Raw genomic sequence first — 19,052 nt, forward strand, 5'->3', positions numbered from 1 at the left:
ATTATATAAATTATCTGATATAACATTATTATATATCATTAATTACATAATTTAGTTAATAATATTTTATATATTATAATAATTAAATATTAATAGGTATTATAATATTACCTTATATTATTTAATATACTATTTATATAGTTAGAAATAAACATAATTGATTATAGTATTTTTATAATATAAAATATTTGTATAAATACAGTGGTTATATATTTAATATAATAATATATTAAATTAATATTTAATATGATTTATTAAAATATATAAATTTACTATTTTTTCTAATTAACTTTATTATATTAATTAATAGTGTCTAATATATTGGTCAATATTGTGATAGTATAATATTAAAACAATATTTTATTATTATAATAAAAATTGGTAATAATCTACTACATGTCTTTAAAGTATGATAATATTGTTGGCCTTCTGTTTTGATTGATGATTTAACAAAAATTTACATCTAATATTGTTGTCTAGTTGTTTGTGTTTTGTTTATTTATTGTAGAGCAAACAATATGTTGGAGATGGATGGATTGGCGTCATATTCGATCATATCAAATGCGAGGTTTGGGCGGAATAGTGGGTGAAAACTATGTAATTCAAGTTGATAAATCCAAGTTCTAGCTTCATCCATAATGTAAAAAAGTACCTAAGTCAAGCTTATTGAAGATCAAGATAAGCTTGGGTAAACATTAGTTTAAGGTTTATATTTATGTGTGTTAGTAACTTTAAGCTCAATCATATATACATCACACATTATATTGGTTTCCTTATATATATATATATATATATATTATATATATATATATATAATATTATATATATAATATATATATATATATTATATATATATATATATACTAATATATATATATATATATATATATATACAATATATATACTATATAGTATATATATTTATATATATATATATATATAGGGTCATGTGAATCTGCGTGACTCCGTAGCTGTCATCTGAGGTGCGCGATCTGGGTCGTTTATTACAAAACCCATAAAAGATCTGAGACCCCGTCGTTGAAATTTTCTTCCCATCCCCCAAAATCCCTACCCTCTCTCATACTCTCGGCCGCCCAGATCGGCCATCACGGCTCCCGCCTCCTCCTCTCCAGCGGCCCGAAAGTCGGCCGCGGAGCTCGCCGCCGCCCAGACAGCGTCGCCGCCGGCTCAAGATCGCGGCATTCCGGGTCGGCCATCACCGGACCTTCCCGCCTCCCCCTCCAACAGCACCGCCACGAAAAGCAGCCGGCGCCCCAAGCTCGGCCTGTGTCTGCGATGTCCCACCTCGAATCAGCGTCGCCGCACCGTCCCCTTGCCCTAGCCATACACCTCATACCTGCCTCCACAGCGCTCAGGATCAGCCGGCAGCTGAGACGTCGGCCCGCCGGGTCATCGCCGTCTAATACTCGTACACTCCAGCGCCATCGTAGCCTCACCCCTCGTCATACAGCCACGCCTGGCCGACGCATTCGAGCATCAGCCCTCAGGTTCATCGCCGAGAGACTCCGGAGATCGATCCAAGCCCTCCCGACGTTCATCCTCGCATCACCTCCCCCTCCTCTCCACCTCACGAAATCGCCGCAGCCTGCGCTTGCGCCGTCCCCGCTCAGTGTTGCCGGCCCGCTCATGCCGACTCGTTCGGCTGTCGAGCTCGCCTCCACCGAGGTAAGGCATCAGGTCCTAGATTAACGTGTTAGTTCTAACTGAAATGCATGTTACTAGCTCTAAATTAACGGTGGGGGGTTTTTTAAGTTTTTTTTTTTTTTAACTGAAAATAGCTACCCCAGGGATGCATGTTAGCTCTAATGGAATGCTGTTAGTTCTATTACGAGGCATGTTAGTTCTAGTTGGCGTTCCTTGTTAGATCTAGTGGGATTTCATGATTGGTTCTATCTCCCTCATAGCATATTCCTTGGATCTTGGAATCCATCTTCTTCTTTTAATTTCAGCTCATAACTAATATTTTATTATCTTACGTTATAATAGAATTTTATAATATAATATAATTAAGATATATTATATATTACATTATAATTAACATATATTAGATATTTAATAAATTAGTGTTTCAAAATTATCCCACTTTCTTCATAATTGTCCCAAAGTTAAGAATGAGATAATTTTTGGAGGTTGGGATAAAAAGTTTGTATTTAAGTGGGATAATTTTGAGAAAAGTGGGGACAATTATCCCAATCTCATTGTCCCAATGAATAACAATTTCAAGCGAAAATTCCAATCTCATTGTTCCAATGAATAACTCCATAAAGTAAAGTCCCAAAATTTATCACACTTACCCCAAAATTACACCAACCAATAAACCCCCTTCGGGGGGTTAGTCATCTATAACTTAAAATTAGAACTGTGATAATCTGTAAGATAAATATTTAAGGTATTAGTCACATAGAACTAAAACTAGAATAAAATTTTACAGTGTTAGTCAAGTAGAACTCTAACAAAACTAGAATTGGGATAATGGTACAAAATTATCCCACCTTTTTTATTTTTCTATATAAAAATGAGAGTTCTAGTCTCTCAAGTTATTCCAAGTTTTAGTTTGGAACTAGGTGGTAAAAAACCAGAACTCCTATTTATTTTGTTATTTTTTTAATTTTTATATTTCTTTTTCTTTCTTTGCTTCTTTCCTATTATGCTTATCACCATCATTAGACCATCATTATAATAATAATTATCAATATCTTATAGTGTAACCAAAAGTTATTTAATAGTAAAAAATATTCTTGTAAGCAATTATCAATCAATAATAGTAAGTTTAAAATACATAAATAGTATTTATATCTTCAAAATGCATAAATATATATTTCATGATTATAAAAAATTATCCGACATTATTTTATCAAAATATCCCGCTTTACAAAATTGTTCATATTTATCCCACTAAAATATCCCACTGGCGAAAAATTATTTCACTTTAACAATTATCCCATTTTGCATGAAAATGTACCAATTGACTAACACCCCCTTAGGGTTTTTGAAGATGATATGGGTCGGGTTGCGGATAACATGAGTATATGTTATAGACCCGACCCAATACAAACATTATATTTAGCCCATTTCAAATATTCGGATATCCGGACCATATACGCGTTTTCGACGCAATAACCATATCCGAAACTGTATCCAGATAAAAAAAATCTAAACCATAACCGTATCAGAAACCATATCCTACTAGTTTCAATTTTCCCTACCATATCCGCTTTCTAAACGGATACGGTTACGGTCGGTCTAGATAAATCCGGACCATTTTACACCTTTACTCGTGACCGTCCCATGAGAATGAGCAGCGTGACTCCGCTTTCGGATTAGAATAACGGATTAGATGGACGTTAATAACCGACCCGACCCGCAGGCGTCTTGATTCCCGGGGGGAGCTATATACTTTACAGACCCATGCATCATTTATCGTATTTTGTTTATTAAAAAAAGAAACATTATATAAGACCTAGTTTTTATAGAAAAATATTCTTTTCTTTAAATGTGAGAAATAATTTATGTATAAAAAAGATAAACGCTTCTTAAAAATCTTATAATTATATTCTTACAACAGAAGAAGACATATGTTTGTTGCTCATGAAATTAGTCCCTTAAATCATTAATATTCGAAGCTCTTAAATTATTGAGATTGATAGTAGGTCTTGTTGGATTTAATCTAATAAATCTATTTGTGTGCACATATGATTAATCAATGTGTATTGCTATCTTTCAGGATAACCCACTAAAGTGATCAATTAAGTTGGGTTAATTTGGTATTTAAATAAGTCATGGGGTTATATGTGCAGATACCAGGTTGTAATTGTAATTTATTGAGGGGCTAAATTACAAAAGTACAACATCTATAAATAAGGGGTTATGGTCCCTAACCTAGGGTTACATTCTCTAATTCTCTACACCCCCATCTAGCTAGAGAAATTCGGTTTTAGAGAAACCCTAAGGTTAGAAGATCCAAAACCCATATCAAGGTTCATCCATGGATTCAGGTATAAGCTTCCGCTCTTTTGATTCTTGTTAATCTCGTTGAATTAATCATGGCTATATGGTTTTAGATCTCAAGTTTTGGTTTAGATCTAACAAGTGGTATCAGAGCCACCTTGATTAATTCTTAGGGATTTAAGTTTTATTGGGTTTTTGATCTTAAATCTCTGGTTAAAAGATTTAGTTTTATTCTCGGATGAACAGTAATGTTCTGATGAACAGTAACGAAATTTTTTTGGATCCAGCAAAGTTTTTTTCCGGGTGAACAGTGACTGAAAAAATCACCGGTGAACAGTAACTTTTTAGAATTTTTTGGATTTTTCTTTGATTTTTTCTTCAATTTTTTCCAATTCTGGATCTGTTTTGAAAATAAAAATCAAAGGTTTTTTGGGTTTGTCGGCGGCGGTTTCAATTTGAAACCCTAAGGGTTCGTGCGTGCATGAAACGTGGCGAACATTAAGGAGGTAGTTACCTCAAATTTTGGCGAAGCGGTAAGCTTCAAACGAACCTCGCGTTCGTTCAATTTTAACCGAGCTTCGCGCTCAACGAACCTCGCGTTCGTTCTAAGGTGAACCTCACGTTCAACTCAGGTGAGCGTCAAGCTCAATTTCAACGAACCTCGCGTTCGTTCTAAGGTGAACCTCGCGTTCAACTCAGGTGAGCGTCAAGCTCAATTTTAACAAACCTCGCGTTCGTTCTAAGGTGAACCTCACGTTCAACTCAGGTGAGCGTCAAACTCAATTTTAACGAACCTCGCATTCGTTCTAAAAGTGAACCTCGCGTTCAACTCAGGTGAGCGTCAAGCTCAATTTTTAACGAACCTCGTGTTCGTGCTTCAGACGAACCTCGCGTTCGTACTTCAGACGAACCTCGCGTTCGTGCGTCAGATGAACCTCGCGTTCGTGCTTCAGTCGAACCTCGCGTTCGTGCTACAGTCGAACCTCGCGTTCGTGCTTTAGACGAACCTCGCGTTCGTGCTTCAGTCGAACCTCGCGTTCGTGCTTCAGTCGAACCTCGCGTTCGTTCACGAACCTCGCGTTCATCTTTTTTTTTAACGGACCTCGCGTTCGTTCTCAAACGAACCTCGCGTTCGTACTTAAGTGAGTCTCGTACTCAATACAGTCGAACCTCGCGTTCGAAGTTATGGGAACTTCGTGTTCATTATGGTTAAGCCTCGGCTTTTCATGGGTCCACTTTGGTATACTTAATTTATTCAATTAAGTTATGGGCCCTAATTAAGCTGTGAGACCCTAATTAAATTTTTAGAAATTCAGTTGATTTAAATTAAAATTTTTTAATTTAAATCTAATTCGATTTTTAATCAATTATTTAATTCAAATATTATGACACTAAGGTATTAAGGTTGTCTCTCACTCCAATTGATTAATTGAAACAAGAAGTTGCCAAAGTAACCTCTCTTGTGTAGATTGTTCATGAGGAATGTGAGATGTTTGTGTGTATGCTTTCGTGTAAATATTTAATCGGCCCAAAGGAAGGTTAATATTTATTTAGACTGTATACACATCTGCGATGATAAGCGTGTGACAATTATAAGGTTTACATGTGAATAATGAATCGATCCAAAGATAGTTTCATTATTTGACATGAGTTATTGTCAATGTTTGATCATTGCAACAAGATATCACTTACAAGTTAATATTACTGTCCAAAGACTTGATATTAATGTTGTGCCGGTATCTTGGATGGGGATTGTCATTATTTGAATTTTATTGATTATGGTTATTGATGTGAGCATTTTTGTTTTATTTCAGCTAATGCATCTGCTGCAACAATTTCTGCTAACATCAACTCAATTCCCATGCTAAATGGGACAAACTTCAAGGTTTGGAAAGAGAACATATTAATTGTTCTTGGCTGCATGGATCTTGACTATGCATTAAGAACTGAACAATCCCAACCTCTCAATGCGGATAGCACTCCTGATGCAAAGAAGGAGCATGAGAAGTGGGAGTGTTCAAATCGCATGAGTCTTATGATCATTAAGCGCGGCGTTCCGGAAGCCTTCAGGGGCATAGAATCCGAAGGGATTACTAAGGCTAAAGATTTCCTTGCCGAAATTGAGAAGCGTTTTGCGAAAAACGATAAGGTAGAAACAAGCACGCTTTTAGCTCGCTTGATTTCAATGAAGTATAAGGGCAAAGGAAATATCAGGGAGTACATTATGGAAATGTCTCATATTGCTTCAAAGCTTAAGGCACTTAAACTCGATCTTTGTGACGAGTTATTAGTGCATCTGGTTTTGTTGTCTCTTCCTGCACAGTTTAACCAATTTAAGGTCAGTTATAACTGTCAAAAGGAGAAATGGACTCTAAATGAGCTCATTTCATACTGTGTGCAAGAAGAAGACAGGTTGAAGCAAGATAAGACAGAAAGTGCTCATTTGGCCTATGCCTCTAAGGATAAGGGCAAGAAAAGGAAGAATGATAAGGAAGCTGCTAAGGGTCCAGTTGAGAAGAAACAACATAAGGATAATCAGGGTTGTTTCTTCTGTAAGAAGCCTGGACATGTAAAGAAGGACTGTACAAAATATCACGCCTGGCGTGATAATAAGGGTACGTTCCTTGCTTTGGTCTGTTCTGAGGTTAATTTAGCTTCAGTACCTAGAAACACTTGGTGGTTAGACTCTGGTGCTACTACTCACATAAGTGTTTCTATGCAGGGTTGCCTGAGCTACCGAAAGCCAAGTGATGTTGAAAGACACATCTTTGTGGGCGACGGACAATCGGTAGATGTGGAAGCAATTGGGCACTTTAGGTTGTTGTTAGGAACTGGTTATTATTTGGATTTAAAAGATACTTTTGTAGTACCGTCTTTTAGACGGAATTTGGTTTCTGTTTCTGTATTGGACAAATCAGGTTATTCTTGTTCATTTAGAAACAGTCAATTCAGTTTATCTTTTAATTCAAATGTTGTGGGAACCGGTTACTTGAGTATTTATGACAACCTATATTTGCTTGATACAATTGCTTCTTATAATGAATCCTTGCATGTGGAATCACGTGGTACTAAGCGTAAATTAAATAAGGAAAATTCGGCGACATTATGGCATAAGCGCTTAGGTCATATCTCAAAAGGTAGAGTTGAGCGTCTTGTGTCTGATGGCATTTTGGATTCCCTTGATTTTTCGGACTTCGACATATGCGTTGAATGTATCAAGGGAAAACAGACCAAAGTGAAGAGATTAGGTGCCAACAGATCTTCGGATGTCTTAGAATTGATACATACGGATATTTGTGGGCCATTCCCTACGGAATCCTGGAATGGTCAACAATATTTTATATCATTCATAGACGATTACTCACGTTATGGGCACCTATATCTTATTCATGAAAAATCTGAGTCTCTGGACATGTTCAAAGCCTATAAAGCTGAAGTTGAGAATCAACTCAACAGAAGAATTAAAACCGTCAGATCTGATCGTGGTGGTGAGTACTACGGTAGATATGATGGTTCAGGTGAACAACGTCCAGGACCATTTGCTAGATACCTAGAGGAATACGGTATCGTCCCACAGTACACCATGCCGGGTTCACTTAGCATGAATGGTGTAGCTGAAAGACGAAATAGGACTCTTAAAGATATGGTAAGAAGTATGATTGCTCATTCTTCTTTACCAGAGTCACTCTGGGGAGAAGCACTTAAGACAGCAGCTTACATTCTGAATAGAGTGTCAAGTAAAGCAGTTGCTAAAACACCTTATGAGCTTTGGACTGGTCGAAAACCCAGTTTAAAGCATTTACATATTTGGGGATGTCCAGCTGAGGTAAGGCCTTATAGGCCAAGCCAAATGAAAAGAAATTGGACTCCAAAACAGTTAGCAGCTACTTTATTGGGTACCCTGAACGCTCTAGGGGCTATAAGTTTTATAATCTCACTATAAGGAATATTTTTGAGACGGGAACAGCAACATTCTTTGAGGATGTTGAGTTTGGGGAGAGAAATAAGGTTAGAGATATTAGTTTTGAGGAGGAATTGGCTTCAGATTCAATCCATACAGTTACTTTTGACAATATTCAGGTTCCTATACCTGTTGTTGCTCAAGAAGTAAATCCGGAACCTCAAGATGATAATGTTGAACAACTCCCTGTTCCAGAAGAACAAACTCAACAACCTCAAGAACCAGTGCCATTAAGGAGATCCACGAGAGAAAGGAGAAATGCTATTCCGGATGATTATATTGTATTTCTCCAAGAACATGAGGAAAGTAGTGGAATGTTAGAAGATGATCCAATCACCTTCTCTCAGGCCATGAAAAGTTCTAACTCTCAACAGTGGATTGATGCCATGAATGAAGAGTATAAGTCTATGCAAGACAATAAGGTTTGGGAACTTGTCCCATTACCAGAAGGTGCAAAACCAATTGGTTGTAAATGGATTTTTAAAACCAAGCGGGATGCAAACGGTAATGTGGAGAGGTATAAGGCGCGTCTTGTGGCTAAAGGCTATACTCAAAAGGAAGGCATTGATTATACAGAGACTTTCTCTCCGGTTTCATCGAAAGACTCTTTCAGAATAATCATGGCACTTGTTGCTCATTATGACCTTGAGTTACATCAGATGGATGTTAAGACTGCATTTCTCAATGGAGACATTGATGAGATGATCTATATGGTGCAACCAGAAAACTTTGTGTCGGGAGACCCAAAGAATATGGTCTGCAAATTAAGGAAATCCATCTATGGACTCAAGCAAGCTCCTCGTCAATGGTATCATAAGTTTCAACAAATAGTTATCTCGTTCGGTTTTGAGATGAACATTGTTGATGACTGTGTATATCACAAGTTCAGTGGGAGTAAGTATATTTTTCTGGTTCTGTATGTGGATGACATCTTGCTTGCCACTAATGATATAGGCATGTTGCACGAAACCAAGAGATTTCTATCAAAGAATTTTGAGATGAAAGATCTTGGGGACGCCTCTTTTATATTAGGGATCCAGATACATCGAGATCGCTCTCGGGGTATTCTTGGATTATCACAAAAGAGCTATATCGATAAGGTACTTAAAAGGTTTGGCATGCAAGATTGCAGACCAGGTGACACCCCTGTTGCTAAAGGAGACAAGTTTAGTCTCAATCAGTGCCCTAAAGGTAACCTTGAAATTCAGGAAATGCAGAAGATTCCTTATGCTTCGGCTGTAGGAAGTCTAATGTATGCTCAGGTATGTACGCGTCCGGATATTGCGTACATTGTTGGGATGTTAGGCAGATACTTAAGCAACCCTGGTATGGATCATTGGATAGCAGTCAAAAGGGTTATGAGGTATCTTCAGAAAACAAAAGATTACATGCTCACATACAGAAAATCAGAGAAATTAGAGGTCATTGGGTATTCGGACTCTGATTTTGCTGGATGCCAAGATAGCAGGAAGTCTACATCAGGCTACATTTATATGTTAGCAGGAGGAGCTATATCATGGAAAAGTGTCAAACAAACACTAGTAGCTTCCTCCACTATGGCAGCAGAATTTGTAGCTTGCTATGAGGCATCCAATCAGGGAATATGGTTGCGAAATTTTGTCACGGGACTGCGCATTTTGGAAAATGTTGAAAGACCACTAAGGCTATATTGTGACAATAAATCTGCAGTAATGTATTCCAATAACAACAGGAGCTCAACTAAGTCAAAACATATTGACATTAAGTTCCTGGTTGTGAAAGAAAGGGTACAGAGTGGACAGATATCCATAGAGCACATTGGGACAAACTCCATGATAGCTGATCCTCTTACTAAGGGATTACCACCTAAGGTCTTTCATGAGCATACTGCTCATATGGGTGTGGTATTATTTGAGGATATTATGTTTTAGTGGGAGTTTGTAATTGTGGTGCTTTATGTTTGGTTGTATTGTCTGATCAGAATAAAGTATTCAGTTAAGACACTCTGTTACATTATGTTTGGTTTTGACCTCACTAAAGAGGACCAGTTGAAAATAGACATGTATTGATCACATTGCATGTAATTTTCATGCCATGATTGATCTATGTCGTTTGATTGTATTGGTATATGTGACCACTGATGGGTCGAGTCACGATAAATGTGACGAAGGCCGCTTTGATCCTATATTGATATAGTCAATGGACGAGATTGTTCGGAAATACCTTTTCAGTGATAGCAATTTTTGAGCTCATAAGGTTATACACAATTTAAGGAATCATATGGTGCCCAAATGGGAGATTGTTGGATTTAATCTAATAAATCTATTTGTGGGCACATATGATTAATCAATGTGTATTGCTACTTTCAGGATAACCCACTAAAGTGATCAATTAAGTTGGGTTAATTTGGTATTTAAATAAGTCATGGGGTTATATGTGCAGATACCAGGTTGTAATTGTAATTTATTGAGGGGCTAAATTACAAAAGTACAACATCTATAAATAAGGGGTTATGGTCCCTAACCTAGGGTTACATTCTCTAATTCTCTACACCCCCATCTAGCTAGAGAAATTCGGTTTTAGAGAAAACCTAAGGTTAGAAGATCCAAAACCCATCTCAAGGTTCATCCATGGATTCAGGTATAAGCTTCCGCTCTTTTGATTATTGTTAATCTCTTTGAATTAATCATGGCTATATGGTTTTAGATCTCAAGTTTTGGTTTAGATCTAACAGGTCTCTCAAACCGAATAAGCTACTTCTTCAAGTCAGCCCCTCTAAATTGCTAACATTTGATTAGGGGAGTTTTTTGAGTTAAACTTTTTCACATTACATACTTGTGTTTGCTCATGGTAGTTTCCATATAAATCGTTTGCCAACCAAACCATTTAAAATTCTATAACTGCTCTCTCGCTTTCTCGTCAAATCTAACAAGCATGTACATTCATCGCGGGTAACACTGTAAACAGTTATTCATGATTGCTCAGTAACTCAATTGGGAAATTCTGAGGGAGGGAATAACCTATAACAATTTATATGATTCTGGCGATCCAATGGCGGTTTCATTGATTCCAGGGACTAAGTTAAAATTATTGCAGATGTAAGGGACTAATATGAAAATAACTTGAAATTCAATGCTCCGTCGCTTGGAGGACGTTTGCTTCATGGATTGCATTTGGATGCACGTAAGAGTTTTTGAGGCTATTCAATTTTTTTTTTTTGCATTATGAAGCACGTGAAGGATTTTGAAAGATCAATATTAGAAATATGTTTTTTCGCGTGATGGGTAGTAAAGAGTATTTGCATAAGTGATAAGATTACGTGATTTCTGTTGAATATATGTTCTTAAAATCATAAAACATAATTTTATGAGTCGGTTGGTTCTTAGATTGTATTTTTATGCATGTTATGGATCTAGAAATATCCAATACTCAAAATCTTGTTTGTTCGCCATGATTAAATTGTATTTGCATGAGAGATAAAATTCAACAATACTTTATTTGGTCGTGTATGTAGTTCGTTGAGGATATGTGACTAAATCGCAAATTTGTGTGAAATCAGCACAATTTCAAGGAATTTCATCTACGCGACCCCAAATTCTTGGCATGAAAAAGACAAACAAACAACATTTTTGGCCAAAAAGTAATAAGGTTCCATTTATTTAACCTCTCAGAAATTAGCCTAAAACTCTTAGAAATTAGAATGTAAGACATAAGCAAAATTAAATTTCAAATTTTACAAGGGGAAAAACAATGTTTAAAGCAAATTACTTAATTAGATAAGAAATCAATGTCATAAATGATAATACCTGCACCAATCAACTAATCAAGTAAGAGTTGACCTGGTCAATCGAGGGGGAAAAAAGTAAGAGTTAAACTGATAAGAAAGATAATTTTAAATTCGGGTTTTCTATAGAGAGCCCATGAGCACTCTATAAGGGAGGAGAAAGATAGAGAGAAATGAATGAGGAGGGGATCCCAATGCAAATTAGAGGGCCCCCTCTTCATTCATTTCTCTCTATCTCTCTCCTCTCTTATAGAGTGCCCATGAGTACTTTATAGAAAAACCGTTTTAAATTAGTAAAAAAAAACGTTTTTGAATGATCCATTTGCGCCAACCAATTAGAACTTAAGTCCCTAGAAAATTGATAATTAGATAACAAATTAATGTCTCACTCTCCTACTTCCATCAATCAAAAGGTCAATTAAGATAACAAATCAACATTAATTAATATTTGCAATTTAATTAATTACAAATCATTCCTCAAATAAATAAATAAATAAATACATCATAAAAAAGGCCACCCTCAGCCCCCTCCGTCCGCCTCTGTGTATATCATCACTTGTTTGTTTATTTTTTAACAGCATCCATAGATTTTAAAGTTTCTAATATTTGCAGTGGGATATCTTTTATAAAATTTTCCATGTGCTGCTCACAACCTAAGATTAGAACTTGTTAGTCCTTAAATTTATTGAATAACTGTTAAATAATCCTTATTTTTTTTAAATCTATCCAAATTATATTTTCAAATAGAATTATTGTGAATTTAACAGTTAATTAAATAAGATATTTGGGGCTTATGAGTTTCTAACATAAGTTTGTGACTACCAAACGGACAAATTTAAAGGAAAATTCTCACGTTTAAATAACAGAAGATGCTAATATGCAATATTATAGATGCTGACAAAAAAAAGGAAGGGTATATAAGTGCGAAAATAGAAAAGTATAAGGTGCTTAAATGCTAATTAGCCTAAATAAATCTAAAGCAAACAGACAGTCAAATCAGCTAACAAACAAAAAAGGGTGAATTAATAATCAATTAACCACCTGCAGAGAAAACTTAAATAAAATAGAAATAAATAAAAGCGAATAATTGCCCAATGAGCAAGGCACCCCATCTCTCGTCGCTGTGGTGGATCCGATCTCCAGAACATCCAGCGATCGTTAAACAGAGAGAAGAGAAAATGGCGTTTTTTGTTAATCTCGAGGACTCTCCTATGTTCAGAAAACAGGTCATTTTCTCTAATTTCTTCCATTTTCTCTAGTTTCTTCCTTTTTCTGCATTTCCCCCCCCCTGTTTTGAGCTGAGATCTCAATTGGGTTTCCGCTTTTGTTGGTATGTAATGGATTTAGAATTTAAAGGCCTGAGCTTGCAATTGAAATTAGGGCTAATCTGCAGTGCAGCTTGCAATTGAATTGAAAATTTCAGATTTTTGGGCGAAATTAACGTGCTTAAGATGAAAAATTGAATTCTCATTATATGTAATTTCAAACAATACCAATGAAGATTAGCTTTTGAAACTGAAATCTAATTCTTGCAATTTTTTGTTTATTTTTCTTCTTTTAATGAATCGAATTCTTTTGATCCATTTGACTGTACTAAAGCCTGTCTAGCAAATTTAAGAGAACTTAATAGTCTTCTACTATGAAAAGATTATTTTGAAATCCGAATTGCTTTTGGGTTGAGAATGTGAAGAGCTCAGCTGTTCAATTGCTATCCACTTTGGTCAGTACTAAACTCTAAGCATATGCAAATAATGAGTATTATAATTTGCACGAGGCAACTTTGTTCAGTAAAGAATGATGCCTCTAGTGTAGAAGGGCGTCCACAAAGTTATTCACTTTGTCAAGCAAATCACTACGAAGTTAATGTAAGTTTTTAAAATGGTTTTATGTCTAAAGACCCTTTTTCTATTTTTCAGAGCATCGCTGATGTTTATTCTGGAACCACAGCTGTGAACTTATATTGGTTTATTTATGACTGACATAGTAACATGTGGATGTATCTATGATTAAGTTCCTATAACAGTATCCAATTACCACCTTCATCATCCAAAATTTTTATTTTATTCATCTGGGAGTCTACTACGTGGGAATTCAAGTGATACTATACTCTTACACATATTCAATGATCAAAAACTTTGACACCTCTCTGTGCTTGTTTAATAGTGCAAGGAAGTCTTTAATAATGTGCAAAGAGCATAACCATCCTCTTTTTCCCTTTTTAAAATCATTCCACAATCTATATTCCATCCTCTGCATGTTAAGTTTGATTTCACATTTCTGGCTCTAGTTTTTCCTCTTAACCTCATTAAGTTAGGACCACTTCAGTCAACATTCTCTGGCTTAATTTTTTTTCATAACCTGACATTTGTATCTTCTTGATTGATTTTCGTGCTCTTACTTTTTCATCCGAATTTATATTGATTAAGTATTAACTTTCTTGCTTGAAGTAAAAGCCTGATCATCTTTTCTCTTGTTGACCATGAAGATGTACTCTCTGGAACATACAGCTGATGAGCTAAAAGACCGGTGCCATAAGCTTCAGAAAGGTTGTAAGAAATTTGTGTAAGTATGCTCTATTAGTCTAAATTATTAACAGATGTACTTTTGTGTCTAGAATAAAATTGTTAAATTGTATATATATATCTCTGTGTGTGCGTGCATGCGTGCGTGCTGACATGTGCTCCTTGTACAAATTTATTGATGGATACCTCACTGTTTATATATCCAAACATCACAAATCAATAGTTCTGCAGTCATATGGCTGTTCATGGAGTCATTCTGATGTGTGCTTGTCTCATCTTTTTCTTGTTAGTGTTTATGTCATAATCTTCATTTCACTTTCTTGTGATGACAATTATATTCTTGTTGATAAAAACGTTAACATTTGTTTTTAAGTTTTGAGGACATGCATTTGTCTACTTGCTTGGTTCATATGTTCCCTTCGCTTCTCCATCTGCATAAAATCACATGCTTGTAGGCATATCTGTAGATATGATCTGGTTGATCTTATTCACAGATTTTGGTTTTTGAGAATTGGATCTTTATCTATGTTATCAAGCCTTGCATTTTGTATCATGTTTCTCCCCATGCAGGATATCACTTGATGAAGCTTACGAGGGAGATCTTTCCTTTGCGGATTCCTTGGAAGCATTTGGAGCTGGACAAGATGACCCAATCAGTGTATCTATAGGAGGTTATTCAACTATCCCTTCAAAACTTTAGCATAAAGCGAGCTACCTTCTCATTTCTGTTCCTTTTTCTGCTATTAGCATCCATCTATGTGCAATGCTCAAAGATGAACCTGTTTGTTTAGTTTGTTTGCTTCTTTTTTTTTTAAATTTTTATTTATTTTTTAAAATCAGGGAGAGCAGAGTTGCTTTGGGCTCTCTAATTGATATTAATGTTTATAGGCTGGTATAGCTAAAAATTTACTTCTATGCCTCAGTATACAAGGACTGGAGGCAAACATAAGTATATAACTCACTGATATTGGTTAAGTGTTCTCACTGGTTTTCGCAAAATGTATGCATATTTTGTGCTTTAATCAGTTACTTTCTAATTCTTTTCCCATATATCTCCCTAACTCAGCTGGAATATGTTCGTTGCACAGGTCCTATCATGTCAAAGTTTACTACTGCATTTAGAGAGATTGGTACCTACAAAGAACTTCTTCGCTCTCAAGTAAGTTTTCATCATAGATCGTTAACTTACATTGTCCTTGTCATTCTGGTGAGCTCTATATTCATGAACAATCAGATGGGAAATGTATAGTGCGGCATTGCTTATTATCACAGACTGGCAAAAATCATGGTATTTAAGGCGGGATGTAAAATTATGTCCTTTCCAATTATTAGTATACTTAGGTTAATTGATATAATCTTGAGCTGTTAATAAGGTGCAATTAGATATATAAGCAATGCCAAGTGTGGATTAGCATTCTGGCACTATACTTCTTTATTAACTTTACTGGTGATATTCTTACAGGTGGATCATATGCTCAGTGATCGTGTAATGCAGTTCTTGAGCACTGATCTGCAAAATGTTAAGGTATTGACCTGTTTTTGTTCAAATCCTACCCGGTTGATACCATAGTACATTGTTAGATAACTGTGAGGATAACAACTTTTGAGTACAACTAAAATGGACAGTGATGTTTCCTTCAGGGGGGTTGTTCATTGGATATTTTGGGGCAAAACGGGTTCATTGTCCCAATGGGATAATTTTACCCCTTGGGATAATTTGAGTGGGATAAATTAGGATAAAGTGGGGTAAAATGAGATGATGAGACAATTTGAGTGAGACAATTGATATGACATCTTTTTAGAATATGATATTTATATATCAATTAAGTTAAAGTGTAACTTATTATTACATCAAATCATGAATAAATAATAATGATAATAATAATAATATTATTAGTTTAATATAGCACATTAATAATAATAAAATAATAATAAAAAAATTATTAATATTAATTAATCTTTGAATATTTTGATGTTTATTTTAACTATTATGCTATATTAACAATTTTTTAATTAAATTAATTATTTAATCATTCTTACATTTATTATTAAATATATATTCCAATTAATATTTTAGTATATATATTAATTAATATAACGTACCTCTTCGTGTATTTAAATTATCGATATTTTTTACCTCAAAAGTTTACAAGATTTTGAGTATCCGGTTCATCTTTCAGTCAGGTATAAATGTAGCCTCCATTTGATATAATTTGTCCCATCGACACCTTCAAGCCAAGGGCGATCCTAAAATTGACAGAAGCAGAATTATTGAAGAGATTCTAACATGTAAAAGACCTCAACTCAAGCAGTTAGTCTGAGAATGTAAAAACCTTTATTACATCAGACCATTTAAGTCAAGCCTCTATCGGCGTTGGGTAGACGTTTGACTGATAAGAACTTTAACTTCTGTAGTTAATATAGCTTCCTCAAGGACATTCAAATGTGATCTCCAAACACCATCTGTATGAATCAATCAGAAAGAATCTCAGCAATCAGATTGTCTGAGAGGAATCAATAGTTATAAGCAGACAATTTAGATGAACTCTATGTGCTAATATATATTGTTCTTACGAGAAATGCCACCCAGTATCATATCCAATCATTGTTGTAAGTCCGTAAGAAACATACTAGTTATTAAATTATTATTTAAAGAAGAATAATTTGATGATGATAAAGTATTAATTATTACAAATAAAATCTCAGTCAATAATTTAAATCTTAATTATTTATAAATATAATCTAGTTGCATATAACTTTGCTCTGACTCCTTGGGCTACATTTGTCCCATCTTGCCACATCGTTGCCATTTCTCTCCAACGTGATGTAGCTGTCTGTTGTGCTTGTTTAGTCTATAGATCATCGTCCTTATCAGAATCACCATCAAACGAAGCAACATTGCATGGTGCATTTGGAGAAAGATCGGAAACTTCAAAGTCATCGTTAGAGTTCTCCATCTTCAGAAAATCATGCAGACTGATACATGCCCAGATCATACTTTTCTGAGTCTCATATGGGAAACCTAGAGGTTTGAGACTTAAAAATAGTGAACTTAGACTTATGACGTTCAATACAATTTCTAAGAGATGCATGTCGATGGTTGAATGACTCATGAGGATTGCGTGGTTGCTGACGATTATTGGCTAAGTCAACTTCTTAAGGTGGTACCTCATACCCTGATAGAGAGTGAAGAATTGTAACCTATTTGGATAACCACAATCAGCTAGATAAAAATTTGCCTGCACTAAAATTTCTTTGGAATTATAATCAATAAATATAAAATCTAATAATTTGATAAAAAGTATTTACCATTACATGCACTTTATCATTGCATCCTTTAAGACATGTGAATCATTGGCAAATCTTTTCCATCCCACTAAGACATAAATAAACCTAAGGTTAAATGTGCATGTCGCAAGGATATATTGAGAAAGATAACCATGCCTTTTACGATATGGGTTTTGGTCCTCGTCATATACCATACGTGGAATGTGAGTCCTGTCAATAGCACTAATACAATCCTATACATTCCATTAACATGTATGAGATGTGAATTTAAAATTATAATAATAATGAATGAAGACTTATATAACACATTTAAATTTCAATGCCTTAAAATAAGGCCAAAAATGAGATTTCGATGTGACCTTTTATGGCGGATCAGTAGGAGGAGCCATCATACAAGGGGCTAATGACACAAGAGCCTTTATTGAAACAGATGCTGACTACAAATCGTGATCGATCAAACCTCTTAGTGGTAATGCAATACCGTTGATTTTGAGTAATAATGAGAAGGAAAATAGCAACAATCTCCTCAATGCTGTTATATCGTGTATCCTATAAATGCCTACATCCTCGCAAGACCATACACAAGCTCATGAAGCAATCTGGATACATACAATATACTCGACGAAAATCACGTGCATTGCTCTCTATCTTAGATTGCAAGTATTGAAGGCTAAGGTCCGTAATGTCATGTCTGAGTTGTGAGATGTGTACATTTAACTCCTCTTATGATATGAGGTGCGAGATACTCGTAACTAAACCTACCTGTTAGCCATGTTGATAATGAGAATGAGGAGATAATTAACAATATCCTCGTGAAATAGCAAAATAGACACTATTTTCCATCTTGTAATAATCATGAAATCAAAACATAGTTATATTTACGCTACAAGAGCTAATAACATAACTAATATTATTCAAATAGGTCATTACAATAGGCAATACAAGTAGGAAGCAAAAAACCACACTCTCCATCTGGAGTAGTGCATCAATAAATTGCATCTACAATCTTTCGCTAGCATCTACACACAAGTGAGTAAAATCCTGGTTCACTATAGTTTCTTTTAACTAATTTCATAAAAAATGTGATTACCGGGTAGAACATGATAACATAAGTAACAAAAGAGTTCATTAGACTTTTTGGTGACCATTTTAATCCATTCTTATCAGACTAAAATCATTCAACATTGTTTAGCTTACTGACTATGCTCCTTAATAATTGATACTGAGTAATTTGTTGTTCATCTTAAATTTTCTATAAGAACAGCCCACCACTACTTTCCACTGAAAACTCACTAAAGGCCTTAAGCTTGACCTATTGCATGTGATATTTTTAGAACAATGCATAGTGAACCAATAACAAGGGAATTACTACAATGAAACTCTTGCAAACAATGCATATTGAACTAATAACAGGCTATAGACAACATATTGACCTCTAACTAGAAATGAGAATCATGCATCACAGCACCATTGCTTATGACAGTGACTGTAACATAATTCATATTTTTCAAATACGTCATTACAATAGGCAACACAAGTCAAACTCTTA

The 19,052-nt window shown here is 35.2% G+C and overlaps 1 protein-coding gene across 1 annotated transcript in view; it reads left to right on the forward strand.

The window, feature by feature from the left end:
- Positions 12,759-19,052, forward strand: part of LOC109838215 (ADP-ribosylation factor GTPase-activating protein AGD4-like) — a 30,052-nt gene continuing 23,758 nt past the window's right edge. The window contains exons 1-5 of the mRNA XM_020406672.1: positions 12,759-12,919; positions 14,179-14,255; positions 14,786-14,886; positions 15,304-15,374; positions 15,678-15,740. Coding sequence (XP_020262261.1) covers positions 12,788-12,919; positions 14,179-14,255; positions 14,786-14,886; positions 15,304-15,374; positions 15,678-15,740 — 444 coding nt within the window. The 5' untranslated portion in view covers positions 12,759-12,787. The remainder of the gene's footprint in view (positions 12,920-14,178; positions 14,256-14,785; positions 14,887-15,303; positions 15,375-15,677; positions 15,741-19,052) is intronic.

The sequence above is a fragment of the Asparagus officinalis genome, chromosome 4, assembly GCF_001876935.1.
Source record: "Asparagus officinalis chromosome 4, Aspof.V1, whole genome shotgun sequence".
Classification (NCBI taxonomy): Eukaryota; Viridiplantae; Streptophyta; class Magnoliopsida; order Asparagales; family Asparagaceae; genus Asparagus; species Asparagus officinalis.